General features: G+C 43.8%; 1 protein-coding gene across 4 annotated transcripts in view; it reads right to left on the bottom strand.

The window, feature by feature from the left end:
* FDFT1 (farnesyl-diphosphate farnesyltransferase 1) overlaps positions 1-19,366 on the bottom strand; it is a 41,063-nt gene extending 21,697 nt beyond the window's left edge. For 2 of the 4 annotated variants that reach the window (XM_030312729.2, XM_030312730.2), the window contains exons 1-3: positions 9,809-10,247; positions 8,788-8,971; positions 2,294-2,422 (exon numbers count right to left, since the gene is read on the bottom strand). In XM_030312729.2, the coding sequence (XP_030168589.1) occupies positions 2,294-2,422; positions 8,788-8,971; positions 9,809-10,173 (678 nt within the window). In that variant the 5' untranslated portion in view covers positions 10,174-10,247. Of the gene's footprint in view, positions 1-2,293; positions 2,423-8,787; positions 8,972-9,808; positions 10,248-19,171 lie in introns of those variants that run through there. The other 2 variants (XM_030312731.2, XM_032592875.1) reach the window with 2 other exon arrangements.
* Positions 19,367-20,633: the final 1,267 nt, after the last annotated feature.

Here is a 20,633-nt window from a genome sequence, read left to right as displayed (position 1 = left end):
TCAAAGCCAGGTGGTCTGGCGTAAAGGCAGGATTTAACAATTTCGATAAAACTGCCTCTCCTAAAAAGAGATCTTGGCAAACGTCATTCTTAATCGTCAAAGACTTTTTCTCCATAAAAGTGGCTTGTCAAAGCTATCCTCTCCTGAGAAGAGTATTGCAAGACAACTTAATGCAATACTCTTATGAAATTAATGTCCATTAGACAATTTTAGAAGTGGAGGGCAGTTAAAGGTACACTCTGGGGAGGACATTAGGAAGGGTAAACATTAGGGAAAGACCACAGAGGAGGGTCTTTGGTTGAAAGTAACACAAAGCCAGAGACCAATCAAGGGGCACAATGAAACGGCAAAAAGAATGCACTCGAAATACGGTCTAGGAAAGGAAGAATCTGGAAAGAGTAAAGATATGCTAAAATTAGACAGAAATGAGCTGTGGGAAACTATAAATTTCCAAAGAACTACTAGAAACTAAAAAACATGAGTACATCCATAGAGCTGTCCAAGGAAAAGTATATTTTAAGATAATGGTTCTTTGGATAGAAATATTCCTAGAATGGAGGTAGTCCTCCTCCTCCACAGTTAAAGAGAGAGGGGGAAATCATTAAAGTACTGATCTAATCAGAACTTGTATTCAACAACCAATCATTAGGTTCCTTGTGTAGGTCTGCAGGGCAGAAAAGGAAGCTACCATGCAGCTAACGAGTGCTGATTCTTGGCCAGGAGTTCTTTCAGCTTTAACTTTAAATTGATCAACTGATAGCCCAGCAGCAGTCACACGCATGCTCATCTGGAGAGCATAAGCCAGCAGTTCCAAAGACGTTGCCAGCAAGTTTTGATGACTGAAGGATTAAGAGGCCGGACTTTGGACCTACACTCACCCAATGCATATGTATGCAGTAGTGTCTCTTCTGAGATCCCAACCTGAATACCATTAAAGATACAAAATACGTACACAATTCAGATGATTAAAATGTCTTTGCCTCCACTAGGGTGACGAAGAAGGCTCACAAACACCATGCCTATGGAAAATGGGCAAGACCTCTCCCTTCTATCCTGTATTCTGATGTTTACTTTAGTCCCCAGAGTCAATTAGGTCACTTTGTCTAGAAAAGCACTCTCTCCCTGCCCCCTACTCCTACCCTAATATCCTATTCAGCTGCTGCTCAGGAATAAACTCAGGCCAAATAAAAGCCATTATAATTTTATCTGCCACATCATCTGCTCTCATAGCCCTTTCCAGCTACTCTGTCTCCTGAAGAAGATAACCTCATCCATGTGAGGTCTCCCACCGCTAATCCCCGCACATACCCATTTATAACCACCATAGGAATTGGGGGAGGGAGGTCAAGAAACTTGGAACATCTCATACTGTGTTAATTCTGTAAGGAGATGATGGGAAAGAAAAAGGTAAGGTGTTGGAGAGGTGCTCACTCCTCAGCACAACACACCCAAGATCCAAAGTCACTATCTTTGGTTTCTCATTAAACTTGTTTTTGTTTCTAAGGAAACACACATACAAATTTAACAGTTTGAGGGATGTCTACTTCTCCCAAACAAATGGGGTCAAGCTGGCACTGAGTTTAAAAGTAATCTTGGGTAGGGGCACTTGGATGACTCAGTCCGTGAAGCATCTGACTCTGGATTTCGGTTCAGATCATAAGCTCACAGTTTGCGAGACTGAGCCCCACAGTTTGTGAGATCGAGCCTCTGGGTATCAGTATAGAGCCTGCTTGGGATTCTCTCCCCGCCCCCATCCCTCCCCCTCCTCATGCTCTCTCTCTCAAAATACATAAACTTTAAATGAATGAATAAATAAACAAATAAAATGTAATCTTGTGTTAAGATGGAACTGGAGAAAGGATTCAGATACTAAGGTGTGTACACATACACATGTACTCAGAAACGGAAGAAAATAATAAAAAAAAAAAATTTTAAGATATGAAAACCACTGATATCTTTATACTACATGAAGCAATTTGGCCATTTATCTAAAATATCACAGTGAGTCAGAGACACTTTTAGAAGCTTAACATCTGTACCCCTGGGGCAAGTTGTATCTACTTTGGCCTGACTTACTGGTAAACTCCTTCTAGGGCATGGATTAGTTCAAGTATTCAAGGATAAGCCCCTATATTAAGTGTTTATGATGAGCCATTCAAACTAAACAGATGGGTTGTAAAAGCAGAAAACCTGGAACGGGTAGACAACTTTATCCCTCTTTCTGAACTTGACAGTGAACATCCTCAGCTCTGTCTCACGTACCACACACCAACACTGCTTTGTAACCGCTCACCTTGTCCCACTCCTGTTCGGATGTCACGTGTTTATCCAAAAACTCCGCCATCCCAAATCCCATTTTCCGGCAAATGTCAACAATCACCGTTTGATATTTCTCAGCCAGATTTCTAAACTCAAGGGAGATCTGAAATAGAAATCACACAAAAAACAGAGAAAATATGAAACATGTAGGTACATTGGGAACCAACATGGTTACCTATAGATTGTAAAACAAAGCAATAGTGGAACCCATTAAGGCTCCCAAATGATTCATCTATAAGCCTAACATCTAGGTTATGCTAGTCTATATACTGAATAATAAACTCAGAAATTTTATATTTATTAAAATAGAAGGGTCTAAAAATGCTAAGATTTCTACACTCAAAAGAAAATTCAAAATCTCACAATGCTCATCTTTCCATTATATAATAAATAAGATGCCTCAATATAGAGTAGGCATAAACATAAGAATTTTAGGAAGAATGCCCCATTTTAGACAAACCTCATGGGATGGGAGACTCATTCCTGCAAACATGTATCAAGCACTTCCCCCACAACAAGCATTGTTCTAGGCAATGGGGATACACAGCCTTGGAAAGGACCAGAAACTCATGCCCCTTGTACAGTTTACTGAGGAGATCAGCCAACCATTTTCTATCATCAATTCCCAAATTTCTATCTTGAAGTTATAGTGTCTCCCCTCTAGAAGGCTATACATTTTAATTCCTCAAACAACTCAATTTACCAACCTGAGGCATGCTACCCAACATTTTTTTCCATAACCCAAACTCTAATGTAGAAATCATACTGATATTTTTTAAATTCACTGCTATTATACAAACGTCCTAAGTTCAAAGAAGTGTTTATAGGTGATCAAAACACAATATGGAAACACCATGAAACTTCATAAAATGCTACAAAATATTAATACAGGCAACACACAATACTGAAAACAGTTAACAGACTTTATTAATCATCAGAAGTGTGACAATGACTTGGTCTGTGTTTGCAGAAATGTTAGAAAAACTTGTTCAAGAAACACCTATACGTAAGGACCTGAGGAAAAACCAGCTGGTGGCACAGCACGGGATTCAGAGGCCTAAGATATTTTACCATTACTCTGAATAACATAAACTGTTAAACCTCATAAGTCCGGGGTGCCTGGGTGGCTCAGTCGGTTGAGCTCAGGTCATCATCTCTCGGTTTGTGAGTTTAAGCCCCACATCAGGCTCGCCACTGTCAGTGCAAAAAAATCTCCCTCTCCCCCCAAAAATAAAAATTGAAATTAAAAACAATCCCAAAAGTCCATAAAATCAATCCAATCTTTCCAGAACACTGTTCTTTCCAGAACAGCTGGAAGACAAAGCCAAAAAGTCATTTCTATTACAGACTGAAACAAATGAGCAACTCTATCAAAGGGCATTTGAATCCCTGAATCTTCTTAGGACCCCATTCTTTCAACAGATCCTTGACTAGGTCATTCTGGTTATGAGAACAAAGACCAGTGAGGTGAGGAAAGAGGAGCGGCTTAGATTCTTAAAATCAAGCACACCAAAAGAAACACTTCACTGCTGACTGTGAACCATCCCCTTCAACAACTTTTTGGGACTTACCATTATCTAATTATAGAATTCAAAAAATGAAAACAAAAATATCTAGGAGGGCGCACGGGTGGCTCAGTGGGTTAAGGGTACAACTTCAGCTCAGGTCATGATCGCACAGTTCATGAGTCCAAGCCCCGCTTTCTGGCTCTGTGCTGACAGCTCAGAGCCTGGAGCCTGCTCCGGATTCTGTGTCTCCCTCTCTGTCTCTGCCCCTCCCCTGCTCATGCGCGGTCTGTCTCTCTAGCTCTCAAAAATAAACAAATATTAACGACAACAAAAAAAAAGGGTGACAGTGAAGAGCCCTATGTTTTCCCAGACACCTGAGGGAGGGAGAGCACTAAGGGGCTCCTCCGTGCTTGGCACCCAGTTTCACATACTCTCTAGGAGCAACAGCAAGCTCTGTTGAGTGAAATGAGCCACAAGGACGGTTTTTGTTTAAATATTTATTCATTTCTGGGAGAGCACAAGCGGGGGAGGGGCAGAGAGGCGGTCAGAAGATTTGAAGCCGGCTCTGCACTGACAGCACAGAGCTTGAGACGGGGATCGAACTCAGGACTGTGAGATCATGACCTGAGATGAATTCAGACACTCACCCAAATGAGCCACCCAGGCGCCCTGAGCCATGAGGACTTTTTACTGTCCCTCCAGGTAACTGTGCTTCACAACTACAGATTTCTAGGTCCTTGAGTCACACTCAAGGATAGCATGGTGAATCCGCTCGTATAATGGAGAAAGGCCAAACACCAAAGTAGGGGTCAAGGGTAGCAAGACATTTCCATTAACCTATACTAAAAATTCCCTATAAATTTCAGGACATTATGATCAAAACACCAGGTAATTCTACCTTCGCTTATTTGCCAAGTCCTGTTTTTGACCAATTTTTAAAAAGGCAGTAAATGGGGTGCCTGGTGGCTCAGTCGGTTAAGCGTCTGACTTCAGCTCAGGTCAGGATCTCACGGATCATTGAGTTTGAGCCCCACATCGGGCTCTCCGCTGTCAGCCCAGAGCCTGCTTCGGATCCTCTGTCTCCCTCTCTCTGCCCCTCCCCTGCTTGCATGTTTTCTCTCTCTCTCAAAAATAAAATAAATATTAAAATATATAATAAAAAAAATAAAAGAGCAGTGAAATATGCCAGTGATTAAATATTAAAACTACATTAACAGAAAATCATACAAATAGTAAATCACTAATGCAATATACTTTGTAACTAATTCACAGCTCAATAAATATTATTATTGCTATTATCATTTAAAAATAACCCCATGTTATCTTGAAGACTGCTAGTTTCCACTAGTACCAGGTGAAAAAGATATCTCATCCATAATGTACAATGAGAGTTCTAGAAAGCCTGACTTTCAAGTATTGACCACTAAAGCATAAAATACCAGGTTCAATCTCAAGGCACACACATTGAGGAAGTGTGCACTTAGACAGAACTCTCTGTCTAGGCTTATGCCTAAAATCCACACTGCCTGGGATGAAAGTTATCTTAAAATTATCAGTCGCTTGTTAAACGAGTAACTTGTGAAACAGTACGTTCTGTTCTCCTGCCTTGACAGAGATACCTCCACAACAGCCTGAAGGCCTCAGGTTTGAATTTACAATTCCCTCAGGACTGGGTTCCGAAAGGCAGCAGGGCAGACCACTGATCCCACTCCCAGGCTGCACCCACTCTGTCCAGCACGAGGAGGCCTAGGGGTGTGGTGGCTCAGGGAATTGAGGGTAGGGAATTCCAGACACTCAGAGCATAGTCTAGAAGGGGAGCTGAGAGTGAGGAGCCCCCTTTTGCCTCAGAGTAAGGCCCTCCTTGCTTCAGTCTAAGAGCAGTACTGTGCGGGGCACCTGGGTGCCTCAGTCGGTTAAGCGTCTGACTTTGGCTCAGGTCATGATCCCACAGTTTGTGAGTTTGAGCCCCGCATCCGGCTCTCTGCTATCAACTTGGAGCCCGCTTGAGATCCTCTGTCTCCCTCTCTCTCTACCCCTCCCCCACACCCTCTCTCTCAAAAGTAAATAATAAAACATAAAAAAAGAAATGGCTGCGTGCCATGTCTAAGAAAGAGCAGTACTGTGAGTGAGGCCAAGTTATCTATTCTGCCTTTAGGCCCTTGCCCAAAACTGACTGTCCGCCTAACCAGACGGCTTTACCTTTCAAACTGTGTATCTTATTTCAAGGAGATGGTGGGAGTGATCAGCATGTGCACAAACCTTTCCTTAAGAAAGTAAGGCACCGTGAATTTCCATATATTTCTATCTCACTCGAACAAAAGGCTGAAAGGACCTCCAATTCAAAATTACACTCTCACAGGGCGCCTGGGTGGCTCAGTCTGTTAAGCGTCTGACTCTTGGTTTCAGCTTAGGTCACGATCTCATGGTTCATGAGTTCGAGTCCCGCATCAGGATCTAGGCTGACAGCATGGAGCTTGCTTAGGATTCTCTCTCTCTGCCCCTCCCCTGTTCACTCCCTCTCTTTCTCTCAAAACAAATAAACCTTAAAAAAATTAAAAAACAAAACAAAACACAGTTACACTCTCACAAAACACCTAGCTCCCATAGATTTCACATTCATAAGGATATGAAGGGTTAACAACAGCAAAATAATGATGCCTGGCCTGTACTCTCTGCTCCCTTCTCCTCTTCCAGGGCTAGTCTCTGCTTTCAGGACAGAAGTGCCTGTCAGCTCTCACTCTACTCCCCAACACAGGAAAAGATAGATTTAATGGTGCAATTTTCTTGAACAAACTGTCGTTTTTCCATTGCAATGCAGTATTTATAAAGGAGAAGATTTTGGTTTTCTAAGCATATTGGAATTATCTAAACATTTATCAGCTCTACCCCCCAAAAATTATTCTAGCATTCACACATTTTCATATCCATTTTTTCTGAGTGGATAGGGGCACCTTGATTTTTAAAATACCTATGACATTTTCCCATGACTAGAAATTATTTGTTATGAATTTACTCAAGTCAAAAGTAGTTTGGAAGGTTTTTTTTGGTTTTGGAGGCTCTAACTAGAATATCACTTTTTAAAGTGAGAATACACATCAATAATAAAGGCTCTGGGAGCAGGGCGCCTGGGTGGTTCAGTTGGTTAAGCATCTGACTTCGGCTCAGGTCATGATCTCACAGTTTGTGGGTTTGAGCCCCACATCAGGTTCTGTGCTGACAGCTCGGGGCCTGGAGCCTGCTTCGGATTCTGTGTCTCCCTCTCTGCCCCTTCCCCGCTCGCACTCTCTCTCTCTCTCTCTCTCTCAAAAATAAACAAATAAATAAATAAAGGCTCTGGGACTCTGTCTGCAGCACTTTCTCTGCATTAGTGGAGTGTCACAAGCTCATCAGTGAATGTCTGTGGATTTCCAGTCAGAGGAAACCCAACCTCTGCTCATGTGAGAGGTATCCTGGAAGAGTCAAATCACTGGTACCCTCTCTAGGTGAGAGCTCTAATTCCTCACCTAATTACGCGTCCCAGGTTCTTCTTCCTCTCTTGTATCATAGCAGTGCACTGGATCAGCTCCACCTATTAATTCCTCATAGACTTTTTCTTTTGGTTTGAATCATACCGTATTTTATTTTTGTCTTTGACAGTGAAGGTATGATCTCAGTACTCTGAAATAGCCCTTCCTCACCCAAGGAGTGGCTCAAACACTCTTCTGTAATGGGTGGATTCCTCCCCTCCCCACTGGAATATAGACCTGTTTCAATGGCAACAGCCACGTGAGGACTATTCTTCCCCCCAGATTCTAGAAATTGTGCATAAAAAGAAGGGCTTCTTTGGGCTCTTAGAGAACATGAGACTTTGCTAAATCAAACCTTTATATATAAGATATGAAAGAAACACTTATTTGTGTGATAAGACATGCAAATTCCAGAAAAGACCTAATGACACGTGTAACATAAACTTGTCAATTTTCTAAAGCTCAAGAGTTTAATTATAACCCACTTTACTCCAACAAAATGGACTAAACACCTAGTATTTATAGAATACTTAGTATGCAGCAAGCAATCTTCTAAGTACTTTATGTTCATTTATTTATTTTATTTTAGAGAGGGAGCGTGAGTGGGAGAGAGGGGCAGAGGGAGACTGGGAGAGATAGACAGATAGAGAGAGACAATCTGAAGTAGGCTCCACCCTCAGCATGGAGCCCAATGCTGGGCTCTGTCTCATGACCCTGAGATCATGACCTGAGCTGAAACCAAGAGGTGGACACTCAACCAACTGAGCCATCCAGGTGTCCCTAAGTACTTTATACATATGAACTTATCAATCCTGAGAGCTCTTAACTTTACAAATGAGGAAACCAAGGCACAGACAAAGGCCATAAATGGCAGGGCATCATTGTGCTTGTCAGTCCTCACCCCAGCTGCTAAGAGCCTGCTCCCTACCCCATGGCAACTACCCATCAAGAACAACATCAAGAACAACACATCCACACTACCAGGTTAAGGGTACCAGAAGCCTTCGGCTGTATTACATGGCAATGGGTTTTGTGAACGAGCCTGAGAATCCATCTTTTACCACACTGGATTTAGAATGTAACTTTCTGAAGAAGGAAATACTGGACTTCTCAGCAGCATACTGGTAACAATAATAGAAGCTAACACCATTCTAACCTGTGTTAAATCTTAGAAATCTCACAGCAATACTATGGGTAGGTACGTATTATTATTATCTCTATAGATGAAGAAACTGACGTTTAGACAGGCTACATCACTAAGCACCGGTTACTAAGTGGAAGAGGTAGCAGTCTGGCTTCAGAGTCTTGGCTACCAGAGTTCTTACCCAGCACAGTATATGACACTGTCCTCAGACTGCTTATTTACTGCTCTCTCCAGGTATGGGGGCTAGCTGCCAACTATATCATCAGTTATCAACACAACCATAGGCAGAAGACATTTGTAATTCCACTACCGTTGGGAAGTCCTCTAGCACTTGTCGATCCTTCTCCTTGCTCTCCATATACCGCCAGTCTGGTTCATAAAGGTAAGAGTGGAAGTTGTGCAACAGTGGGACCTTATTTTCTACACTGATGGTCATGTCATCTTCCAGAGTGTCCAGAGCCCGGAGGACCAGATAAAATATGCATACCGCATGGCTGTAAAAAATGGAAGAACTATTAATGTAACAGATAAACATCCAAAGATACGTATTTTAAAATAACATGTCATGAATGCAAACCTCCTATAGCCTTACCTCTAAAGAACTCTGAAAGGAGAGCCAAACCCTTTTGTACTTAGTGAGCCATCTCAGCTTTCTTTTCTTAGATGGGAGCAATGGACTTCAGTGGTTTATTTATAAAACACGAAATAAAAAACCTAGCAGCTGGATGTCACAACTACTCCCAGAATGAGTTACATTTAACTACTGTAGAACAACCATACAAAGATCAGCAAACCAAGTGTTTACATGGAGCAAATATTTTGCAGATTAAAATGTCAAAAGACGCTAAAACTTCTCGGTATAAATGCTATCATACACCAAGGCAATTGGTCTGGGTTCATGTATGCAGCCTGCACAGCAGCAACTTGGGGAGAATTAACCCCATATACTAGAATTGCAAAGCAGCATAAGGGAAGCCAAGAAAAAAAAATGCATGACCTCCTCAGAGACAGGTTCTGCTGCCAGGACTAAAAAAAGTTAATAAACGCCACCATCCACTCCCCCCCCCCCTTCCTCCCCGCTTCCCTGAAGCTGGGCCCACAGGGCAACTACTGGATGGCTAACTGCCTGGAAGGGCATTCTAAAGTAAATACACGGGTGTTCCAACGAGACATTGCCTTCACTCAGGTGGGGCATGAGTGGGGCACGTTCTAGCTGAGCCACAAGCAGAGACTGAAATGATAGGGACTGTCAGAAAGTAGCTTCGAGTGGCTCAAAGTCCCCTGGAAAAGCCTTCTTGCCCCAAGCAAAAAGGAGCTGTCTGGCCACTCACCGCATTTCCCCATCCAGCGCCTCGATGACAGCTGCGAAACTGCGACTAGTCTGATTGAGATACTTGTAGCAAGTTTTCAAGCTGCTGCTGAGCGAATCCTGCGGGCAGAGAAGACACACGGCGGTGGGAGACGCGGCGGAGCAGGAGTGGGAATGGGGCAGGCGGCCGGCCACCGGAGGGCTCCGCAGCCTGCCGCAGACGCCCTCTCCGCGCGGCCAGTCCTTGGAGGGCCAGGCGGCGGGAGGCAAGGGGCAGCCGCGTGGCGGGGAGCCCGCGCCCGTACCCCGGGGCGCCGCGGCGGGGCTCAGCACCAAGGTCCGCTTGAACAGGGACATGGCCTTGGTGCCGCAGGCGGCTGCTGCCATGGAAATGCAGGGCTGGCGTAGAATTTTTCCTCCATAGACCCGAGCCGATCCGGGAGGCGTGCCCCAGAGGGCGGGGCGGGCTCTCCCTCCACCCCACCAGGCCAGCACGGTAGGCCCAGCGGCTGCGCGCCTCCGCCTGCCCCGCCCACCCAGTCGGGGGGGGGGGGGGGGCACCGCCCTCCTGAGGTCAGCCCCGCCCCCGCGGCCCCGGGGCGGGAGACCCCTCCACCACCCCCACCTTCCTCCCGGTCTTCCCCGAGGCCGCAGAACCCACTGATGGCTGGCGGAGCCCTGTCCACTCTGCCAAGCTGGCTTTTCCTCCTGATGACAGAACCTCTCCTTGACCAAACTTAAGTCGGGGTCTCTGAACCTTACATTTCTGTGCTTGTGCCTATCCCCGCAACGCCCAAATTTAGCAATAATCCTGCTACCGATCACCTTGACCGTCCTGCAGGGTTCCTCATCTCCCATCATCCCATCGCCCTGGCCTGCCTCCAGCAAGAATCCCTTTAGGTTAGATCCTTTAGCTAGAACACCCCTCACCCCAGATGTTTCATCTCAGTCATTTTCCATCCACCGACCCCTTCACTCTGCTCCTTGGCTAGAAATCCCCACTCTTCCTTGTCGTATTCGAAATTGAGCCCAAGTCTACACTGGGGTCTCTTTTCCCCTTTAGTGTTTCCGAATAAAACCTGTTTCTCGCACTTTACTGTCCACCTCTGGCTTTTAACACCTGTTGAACGTCTTCTATCCCCTGGAAAGCTAGCAGTTACTTTTAATATTTCTAATCCTCTTTCTCTTTCAAACTAGTGAGCTGTAATGAGCTGCTTCCTGAACTTTACTCTTCCCTAAGGAAAACGAGAATCATTTTTCTAGAAAAAAAAAAAAAAAAGCCATGTTTTCAATTCAAGCACATCTCAAAGAATTGTTGACTGTGTGTGTATGTGTGTGTTTTACAGACTTTAATTTTAGAGCTATTTTACGTTCACAAGAGAATTCAGTGTGAAGTACAGAGTTTCCATATACTTACTCTCCCCCCAACCCCAGTCTCTTCACTGTCTTTGTAAGAGAAGGAAACATTTGAAATATCAAACAGGACAGTGGTTAAAAATATACATATGGCATATCACTAGTTGGATATACCACTTTGGAATGTTAACGATGAACCCTGAACCCCAGTGGACCCATGTCCTTTTCATATGTGTATATTAACTAAATTTCCTATCATGGATGCATATCATACTGTCAAGAGAGTTAACCTTTAAAAAAAATATCATATACTCATGAGAATTTCATTTCAGTTCAATTAAAAAAATGTTCAATTAAAAAAATGTTCAATTAAAAAAATTATTAGTAAAGGGGTGCCTGGGTGGCTCAATTGGTTAGGCCTCCGACTTTGGCTCAGGTGGTTTGTGGTTTGAGTCCTGTGTGGGGCTCTGGGCTGATGGCTCAGAGCCTGGAGCCTGCTTTGGATTCTGTGTCTCCCTCTCTCTATGCCCCTCCCCTGCTCACGCTCTCTCTCTCTCTTTCTCTCAAAAATAAATAAACATTTTAAAAAACTTTAATTATTAATAAAAATTAATATTTACTGAGTACTGTATATTAGTAAAATCATTTACTGCAGTGTCTGGCATATAAAAATACTCAGTGAAGGTTTGATGAATAAATGAATACATTCAGAGTATTTAAAAACCATTCACCAACTCCTTCCCTCTCAAGTATGGAGAGGCAAGGCTTCACAATGAAACAAAAGAAACAGAACAACAGCTATTACTGATCTCCATGGCAAGCTCTCCACATAAACTGTTGTTACCAGGCCACAATGATGCCTTTCTCCACACTGCCAAATGTTTTAATCCTCAGCTATACCTAATGGCTTTGGGGCTGATTTCTAACCATGAGTTCCATTAAAAAGCTGGGCAGCAGCAACCTTAAAGAATACTACCCCTCCTTACCAACACCTCCTCCACTCTTAAAACAAAGTCAATAACTCCCTTCCCTATCTCCTTCCATCATTCTTTTTCGGCCACCTATTTGTTTCAGTTCCTCGCTCTGAGCAGTAAGTTCTTCAAATTATCAAGAAGATATAGGAAGCTCTAACTACTAAACACTGGAAAAAACTCTGCTCACTATAAAAATTTCCACTGCTTGATTCACATGAGTTGGCAGGCAGGGGAGGGTGGAAAAAAGTCTAGGGCTAACTGCTGCCTGTCCCTAGAGCCTCCTGACATTATCCATTGCTGTCTGAGATGAAGTACACTCCAGAGAACTCTCAAGTAAGAGAAAACAGGGATGAAGGGCATTTGGAGGAAGAGTGTGCAGTGGCCAGAAATGCAAGACTGAGCTTCCAGGACTGGGGCTCCAGCCTCAAGTTCCACAAGCTACCAACCCTTCTGACAGCTTTCCTTAAGACTTTAACACAGATCGCCCAGAATAGGGAGAAACCCTATACACGAAGCCAAATTTATGTAACAATCAGATTAATAACTACCATATGCTGGGCAGATACTACGTGCTAAGCACAATACAGACATTACCTTTTACCCATACAAAACGCTTTAAGGAAGATATTACAGACCTACACCCACCTACATCGAATCTTCATGGCCAGATGCGTGCAGAATTCAGAATTTTTAGTGTTGTAGAAAGCAGGCAATAAGAAGCACATACAGCCTCGGTTGTTATGGAGTAACGTCCCATAATTAATTGTTAATATTTCTTCTGCACAGCAGTGTGAATATACTAAGCCAGGATCATTTCGATTCAGGGCAGGTTTGCTGCCAAATGATTTTGAGCCACATTTATGAAAACGCTCCTCATTTTCAGATCATTTGCCAGTTGGGAAATTGTGGCCAAGGGCCTGTGATCAATATTTCTACTTTCTAGATGAAGAAACTGCTGCCTGGAGCTTAAGTTACCAAAAGTTATTCAGCTAAGAGTCAGGATTTAGACTTGATAGAAGCCAGAAATGCATCATTATGAAACATCTGCTTTTTCCACTATGTGCCCCTCTGAGTGATGTCATACAACTTGCAGGTGGCAGCAAGTCCCTATTTACTGAAACGCTCCTAAAAATTCAGTATAAATTAAGTTTACTGAACCCTGAATCCTACAGCCAAATCCTTTTGTGACAGAAATAGTCAGCCGTCAATATCTATGAAGTGTACATTTCCCCGCAGTTTCTTTGTTAATTAAGAGAGAAACTAAGATCATGTTAAGCTAAGGAAAACGTATGGTCCTATGTTTCCTCTATTTAACTATTTTTTTAATGGCTCTTTGGGCTTAAAAAGGACTCAGAAAAGCTGCAGGCAACAAAACAAATAATATTATACTGTATTGTTCATCAAATCTTGGAGCTAGAAGAGTCTCACTTAAAAAGAAAATCAAGAGATTATAGCGTGGAAGGTCTTTCTCCTACCTCCTTACCACTTCTCTCTCTAGGAATAACCAAGGCTACCATTTTCTCCAACACTCTTATTTGATAGAGGAGACTTGAGAATGAGAGAAGTCAAGTCTCTAGACTCTGGGGTAAGGGGTGCTAACCCCCACATTGTAGAAAATCTGCATATAACTTTTGATTCCCCAAAACCTTAACTACTATTAACCTACTGATGACCAAAAGCCTTACTGATAGCATAAAGTCAGTTAACAAATAATTTCGTATGTCATATGTGTAAGTTTGAGAAAAGAAAATGTTATTAAGAAAATCCTAAGGTCGGGGGGGGGGGGGACACCTGAGTGGCTCAGTTGGTTAAGCATCGGACTTCAGCTCAGGTCATGACCTCAGTTTGTGAGTTTGAGCCCCACACTGGACTCTCTGCTGTCAGCACAGCAGAGCCTGCTTGAGATCCTCTGTCCCCCTCTCTGTCCCTCCTCCACTAGCGCTCTCTCTCTCTCTCAAAAATAAACAAACTTCATGGGGCGCCTGGGTGGCTCAGTCGGTTAAGCGTCTGACTTCGGCTCAGGTCATGATCTCATGGTTTGTGAGTTCGAGCCCAGCTTTGGCCTCTGTGCTGACAGCTCGGAGCCTGGAGCCTGCTTCGGATTCTGTGTCTCTCCATCTCTTGGCCCCTTCCCTGCTCATGCTCTGTGTCTCTCTGTCTCTCAATAATAAATAAACGTGTAAAATAAATAAATAAATAAATAAATAAAGGAAATCATAAGAGAAAATACATTTATAGTACTGTACTGCATTTATCAAAAAAATCCATGTATAAGTAAATCTGTGCAGTTCAAACTCATGTAGTTCAAGGGTGAACTGTATTTGCTTTTTTTCATTTTCTCTCTCTTCCTCTAGCATGTAAGTAAGGCTCATAAAAGCAAGGTCTTCACCTATCTTGTTTGCTGTTATATCTTCAGCACCTAAAATGGTATCTGACATGCAATTGGTGGTCACATATTTGGGAAGGAAGAGGGGAGGGGAGGGGAAGGGAGGGAGGGGAGGGGAGGGAAGGGAAGGGAAGGGAAGGAAGCTAATCTACATCAGATTAAGAAGGGAAGAAAGGAACTAGGAATTATAGAGTATCTGGGACGCACCAGGAGTGACAGTGGTGGGATCTAATCAGCTATCTGAGGCCAGTCAAACCTAAGCTCTTCATCGAGGGCAAACTAGAAGCATGGAGGTTTTCAGACTAGCCTGAGTTGGCATCCTGGGTCCACTTCTTGCAAGCCAGGTGACTTTGAATTTATCTGATTGCTTTATGCCACTGTTTCCTAATCTGTAAAATAGCAGTAACAATAACACTTCTCACTTTCGGGCTGTTGTCAAGATTGACTAAGTGTGATGAGTTACAAACTGGCCACAGGAGTTTATGGCTCTTTCCATCAGGGGATACGGTTTTTCTCCACATCCTTGAATCTGGGTTCCCTTGTGAGTATTTTTGGTCAATAAAACAGTAGCAAATGTGATTCCAACAGAGGCTTGAAAACTCCAGCTGCCATGCGGAAGCCAAGGGCTAGCCTGCTGGATGATGAGACACATATGGCCTGGTCTCCCCTTAACACTGCAGCCTATAGCCTGCTAACCACCAGATGGCCCAGCCATAAGCCAGCCGGCCAGCTGAGCAAGCCCAGAAGAAATCAACCAAACTGGCCCGGACTAGTAGAACTCCCGAGCTCTCCCAGATGACTATGAACTAAAGTTGTTGATATTCTGAGTCACTGAGTTTTTTTGTAAATTGTGGTAAAATATACATAAAATTTATCACCTTAACCATTTTTTTTTTCACCTTAACCATTTTTAAGTGTTCAGTTCAGCAGTGTTAAATACATTCACATTGGTGTGTAACCAGTCTCCAGAATTAAGTCCCTCAGTTTTGGAATGGTTTGTTACTCAGCGAAAGCTAACCTAATACACTGAGATAACAGACTTGGAGAGCTCAGCGTAGTGCCTGGCAAACATAAGAACACAATAAATGATGTCCATTGCTATTATTAGGTAATTATTATCATTATTAATTTGATTATTCTAACTCACAATATAATTTCTTCCCAATCCCACCCACTTGTCGAATTTGTGTTCCAAAAATGTTGCTTTCATTGTGTCATAGTTCTGCTCTTAACCATCACCTGCTTTACTGATCACAGCTCAGCTTTTGGACTCCCACATGCACTTAATGAATTTTATACTTCTAGCTTTCACTCTTTCATTTCAGCCAAGTTGGTTTCCTCATCATCCCACACACATCATGCTTAGTCCTATATAACCTGGCTCATGGTAGCTTTTACTGAAGATCCTCCCCACTAAACTAAATCTAACACTTTACAAAGTACTTTTCCTGTGTTTTCTGAAAACTTTTCCCTCTAAAACATTTCTAATTTCACTAAAATTTCTTGAAATCAAAATGTACTTAAGAATACTTGGCACTCCCTAGGCTATCTTACTTTTGTACACCTATTCTCCATTAGATTGTGAACACATCAGAGTGGGCATTTTCCACCCTGTGTCCATCACACTCAAGTGGGTCAATTTTAGCTGAATCTGGATAATCCTCTGTTTGAGGCGTCTCTGTGGTCCATCACCTGACTGATAAGCAGCATGGTGGGGTTTAGAGAATGAGCTCTGCAGTCAGACAGCCAGAGTCAAAGACAGGCTCCACCCCTGAATAACTAGACCTCGGGCAATTAATTAACCTCTCTATGTCTCTGTTCTTCATCTATAAAACAGGAAAAATAACAGTACCTTCCTCATAAGATTACTGGAAGGTTTAAAAAATAGATGCAAGGAGGTGTATAAAATAATGCTTGGCACACACAAAGAGCTCAATAAACGTTAGCCATTATTATGAAACCCTTTACCTAAAAGGTAAAGATCTAGGTTTAAAAAGTGTTTCAGCACAGGGGCACCTGAGTGGCTCAGTCGGGTAAGCATTGGACTCCAGCTCAGGTCACGAGCCCCGTATTGGGCTCTCTGCTGTCAGCACAGAGCTCACTGCAGATTCTGTGTCTCCCTCTCTCTCTGCTCCTCCACCACCTCTCAAAAATGAATAAATAAAACATTATATATATATATATATGTATGTACTTTTTTTTGAAGTGTTTCATCAGGGCATCAAGATGGAATAAAAGGTCTTGAACAAGTGCAATTAGGAATCTGACTGACCCCAATTCTAAGCCCACAGCATGATGAGACTGCCTAAAAAAGACAGTGAATGTGATAGGGAGGTAAGATGGAGAAAAGGACTTTAGTTGTATATGGCCCTTTTATTTCTTAAGAAAAAAAAGATGAAGCAAATATAGCAAACACTTACTATACGATATAGTTAATCTTGGAAATAGAAAATGGTTTGTTAGAGTTTTTCCAGTATTTTTCTACTTGCTTGAAATATTTTATAATTAAAATACATTTTTTAAAGCGAAAGCAGTCTTCAACTATGTTACATAGAAATACTGCATCCATAAAGAAGGAATTTAAAGTTCTGAAATGCGCAGACCAACCCGAAAGAGTACTGTTCAACTTTGGACACTAGACTTTAAAGGGAGAGAGAACAGGCTGGTAAATGATCTGGAAAGAATAACATATAATGAATAACTAAAGGAAGAATATAGAATATTTGGCCTGGCTATCAGTATTCCTAAGAACAGGAGCGTTCTCTTAAAATATGTCAAGTGCTGGATTACAAACATGGATTAGACCCTGGCTCCAGGGGGAGAACATAGTGAAACAATCCCGCTTACTGTACTAGAAGGTAGCACTTCCTAAAATCGAAAAATGTCTGGGGGGTGAAGTGGGCAAGTCTCCAGAGGCAGTTAACTACTTGTCACAGGTAGTGCCCAGGAGACTGTACAAACTGGTTTGTAAAGCAGTGACTATGTATTTTGGGTCACAGATCCCTGGAAGGATAGGATAATAGTGGACACTGTTCTCTCAAAACACACAAATGTACACTAACATAAATGTTTGCAAATAATTTCAGGAAAGCTCCAAAAACTCTCAGTAAGAATCTCTAATTAAATACCTACTGAACAAGGCACAGGAGCATCCCTCAAAAAAGGACTCCCCTGTCCCAGCCACAAGTGATTTTTCCCTTTTATAAATGTCCTTATGCATTTACTATATTCTGCCACATTTACTTAAGTTTATCTTGTTTAAAACGCTAGAGGTTTCTTGGGGGTAGTGTACCCACCTTTTATTCATTAATTCACCAAAGGTACATCGAACAAGATTTCCACATCCAAATAGCTTAAAAATCCAGAATCAAATATAGAATCTTGGATCTGAAAGGGATTTGGGGACCACCATTCAAGACGGTGGGGCCGACATAAGGTGGGGCCGACATAAGGTAAGCAGTACTAGAGAAAATGGTTGAGGGAGTTTCACAGGTAACTTGTTATGGTGCTTTTCTAAATTTTCTGTGAACAGTCTTACAATGTCTTATTCACTTGACAAGATGGGGAGCATTTTGTGTGTCCTATTTGTGCATGACATCCTGCCACGGTGCACCCACCATAACATCTAGCACAAAACAGGTGTTTAAAAATGTCTGCTGAATGGTCACTAGGGGTGGCACTGACTGAAGCTAGACCCTGAAGGATGACATGGATCCTGAGTTATGAAAAAAAATTTTCTGATGGGAAATTTAAAGTGTTTACTTAATAAAGGACACCAATTAAGAGTGCATTTAGGCAAAAAATAGTATGTGTGATGTTTCCATTGGCAAAAAGAATTTAAAACTTTTGATACAACCCACTAATTCGGCTGAATGTATTTATTCATCCACTAATCACTTAAGAGTAAGTTTCTTGTTGGAATAAATACCTTTGTAAGCATTCACTTAACAAAGGATACAAGAATGAGGCAGATGAAATATAAATAAATAAAACCAAGTCTGGCCTTCAAGCAACCAACAATGTTGCTAAACGACAGACATGCAGGTAACTAAAGAGCTTGGAAGAGTAAATATGTGTTATAAAAAAAAAACCTAAGAAGCACTGGAGAATAAGGGATTGATCAGACCCAAGGAAAGTGAGGGAAGCTTATAGAAGAAGTGATGTAACCGAAAACTGGAAGGATGAGCAAGGTTTCATTCCAGAAAAGGTACTGGGACAATATCTGCATAGCTTTTTACATTCACCAAATTCTCTCACAGGTCCTCCCCCACTTAATCTACCCACACAATCTCAATTTTGCAATCACCAGTTAAGACACAGATAACATCAACGCTCAAGGACAGAAGGAAAAGTGAAGGAAAACGACCTGGCAAGCAATGTCTTGAAAGAGCAGAAACATCAAGACAACCTGGGGTAAGGTTGGAGTGGGAAGAGGAGGCCTACCACCTGGGCCCCATTTGGGGTTAGGAAAGCAGAGTTAGGCTGGGCCGGTGGGGCCGCCAGAAGGGGCGGGGGTCTGTCGCCCCGAGGGAAGAAGAGCGCCTGAGGCGTTTGGCACCCGCTCGCCGCACCCTCCGCCCAGGATTTTGGGCCTGGTCGGCCAGGCCCCAGGCCCGGCGCCGCGCGCAGCCGCCCCGCCCCAGCCAGGATGCAGGGATGCTCGGCCCACCTGGTCCATCTTGGGTATCACCTTCCGCCGGCCCCCCATCTGGAAGCGCAATAGGTTGTAGAACTCCTCGGGGCGCCCCAAGCACTTCACGAACTCCATTCTGGCGGCGGGCGGCGGGTCCCGGGGATCAGTGCTCACCTCCCGGTATACCTCCGGTGGACACCCGCCCGCACACAGCAAAAGATTAAAGCCAAGAGGCGCGGCGGGTGGGGCGGGGCGTAGGCGGGCCCAGTTCATGATGCCACGCCCACATCCCGCCCATCTCAACGGGTCCCTGGCTCTCGCGCCGCTTCTCGTGGGCTCGCGGGGTGGACTGACGGTCTCTGATTGGCTAGGACCGCTCGCACCAGGCAGACGCCGGCCAATCGACGGTAGGACGAGTCTGGCGTGACGACCACACCCTCTAAGCTAACTGGAGATGAGAAAGAAACAGGCGAACGGGATTGGTGCTTCTATGGGGGCGGGCCTTTTCCCTCTCTCTAGGTGGAGCTTGGGGCTCGAGCACAGAGGGAACCAAACCAGGGCGCTGCGGCGTAGGTGCAGTGGATTCTGGCTCAAGCGCGGGCTTTTGGTGAGAACCAAGCAGAGAAGAGCCCAGCGGGCGACAGTCCGCTATGATTTCGTCAGTAATCCCTCCACCTGTTTATTCGTGTTTGTCCTGTCGGCTAGATTAGCCCTTCAGTGCCGCGCTTTGAGAGCCGCCGCGCACCTCCTGTGCTGGATCCGCGCAAAGCAAAAGGCGAGTGGGCCCACCACCAAGGTGTAGGTGCTTACTGCAACACAGGAGAGCAAAAGCTTGGCAGAGTCATCCGCGGCCCTTGCAACCCCATGGAATCCCGGGCACCTGCCCCAGCAGTAACACCCCTTCTTTGCCCGCTTCACAAAGCCTTTCACTTCTTTCTGGCTGATACCACTCACTCCTGGAAATTCAACAACAGGACCTCTTTTAAATAAGTGTTTTAGACCCCACTTTGTCCCCAAAATGAATCTGAAGCGTTTCTATAACCTCTGTTACAGGGATGTGGAAATTTGTATCTCCATCTTAGATCTCTCCAGTCCTAGAAACGCCTTGCTACTGCACACTCCCACACCCAATCTATTTTAACACAGCAACCAGCAATCACTTTGAATTTAAGCCAGATGCAATCACTGCCTAAAACCCTGAAACCTCTTCCCTGTTTAGTAAAAGCCTAAGTCCCTACAAGTGTCTACAAAGGCCTGTATCATTACCCCTCCACCCCCATTACCTCTTTGGCTTCCATCTTTTCTCTCTCCCCTTCTCTGGCCCTAGGGCCTTTTTGTATAGCTGTTCACTTCACCCTTCCTGCAAGATCTTACCGCCAGATACCCAGCTCCTTCATGTCCTTGAAATCTCACCTTCTCATTTAGGCCCACCCGGATCATTCTATTTTAGACGGCGTTTGTCCCCCCACGCCCACCGCACTGCTGATCCCCATCCTGC

The sequence above is a fragment of the Lynx canadensis genome, chromosome B1 (assembly GCF_007474595.2).
Source record: "Lynx canadensis isolate LIC74 chromosome B1, mLynCan4.pri.v2, whole genome shotgun sequence".
NCBI classification, from domain to species: domain Eukaryota; kingdom Metazoa; phylum Chordata; class Mammalia; order Carnivora; family Felidae; genus Lynx; species Lynx canadensis.
Note: the sequence above shows the minus strand (reverse complement) of the source record. Positions and strands in the feature narration are given on the sequence as shown.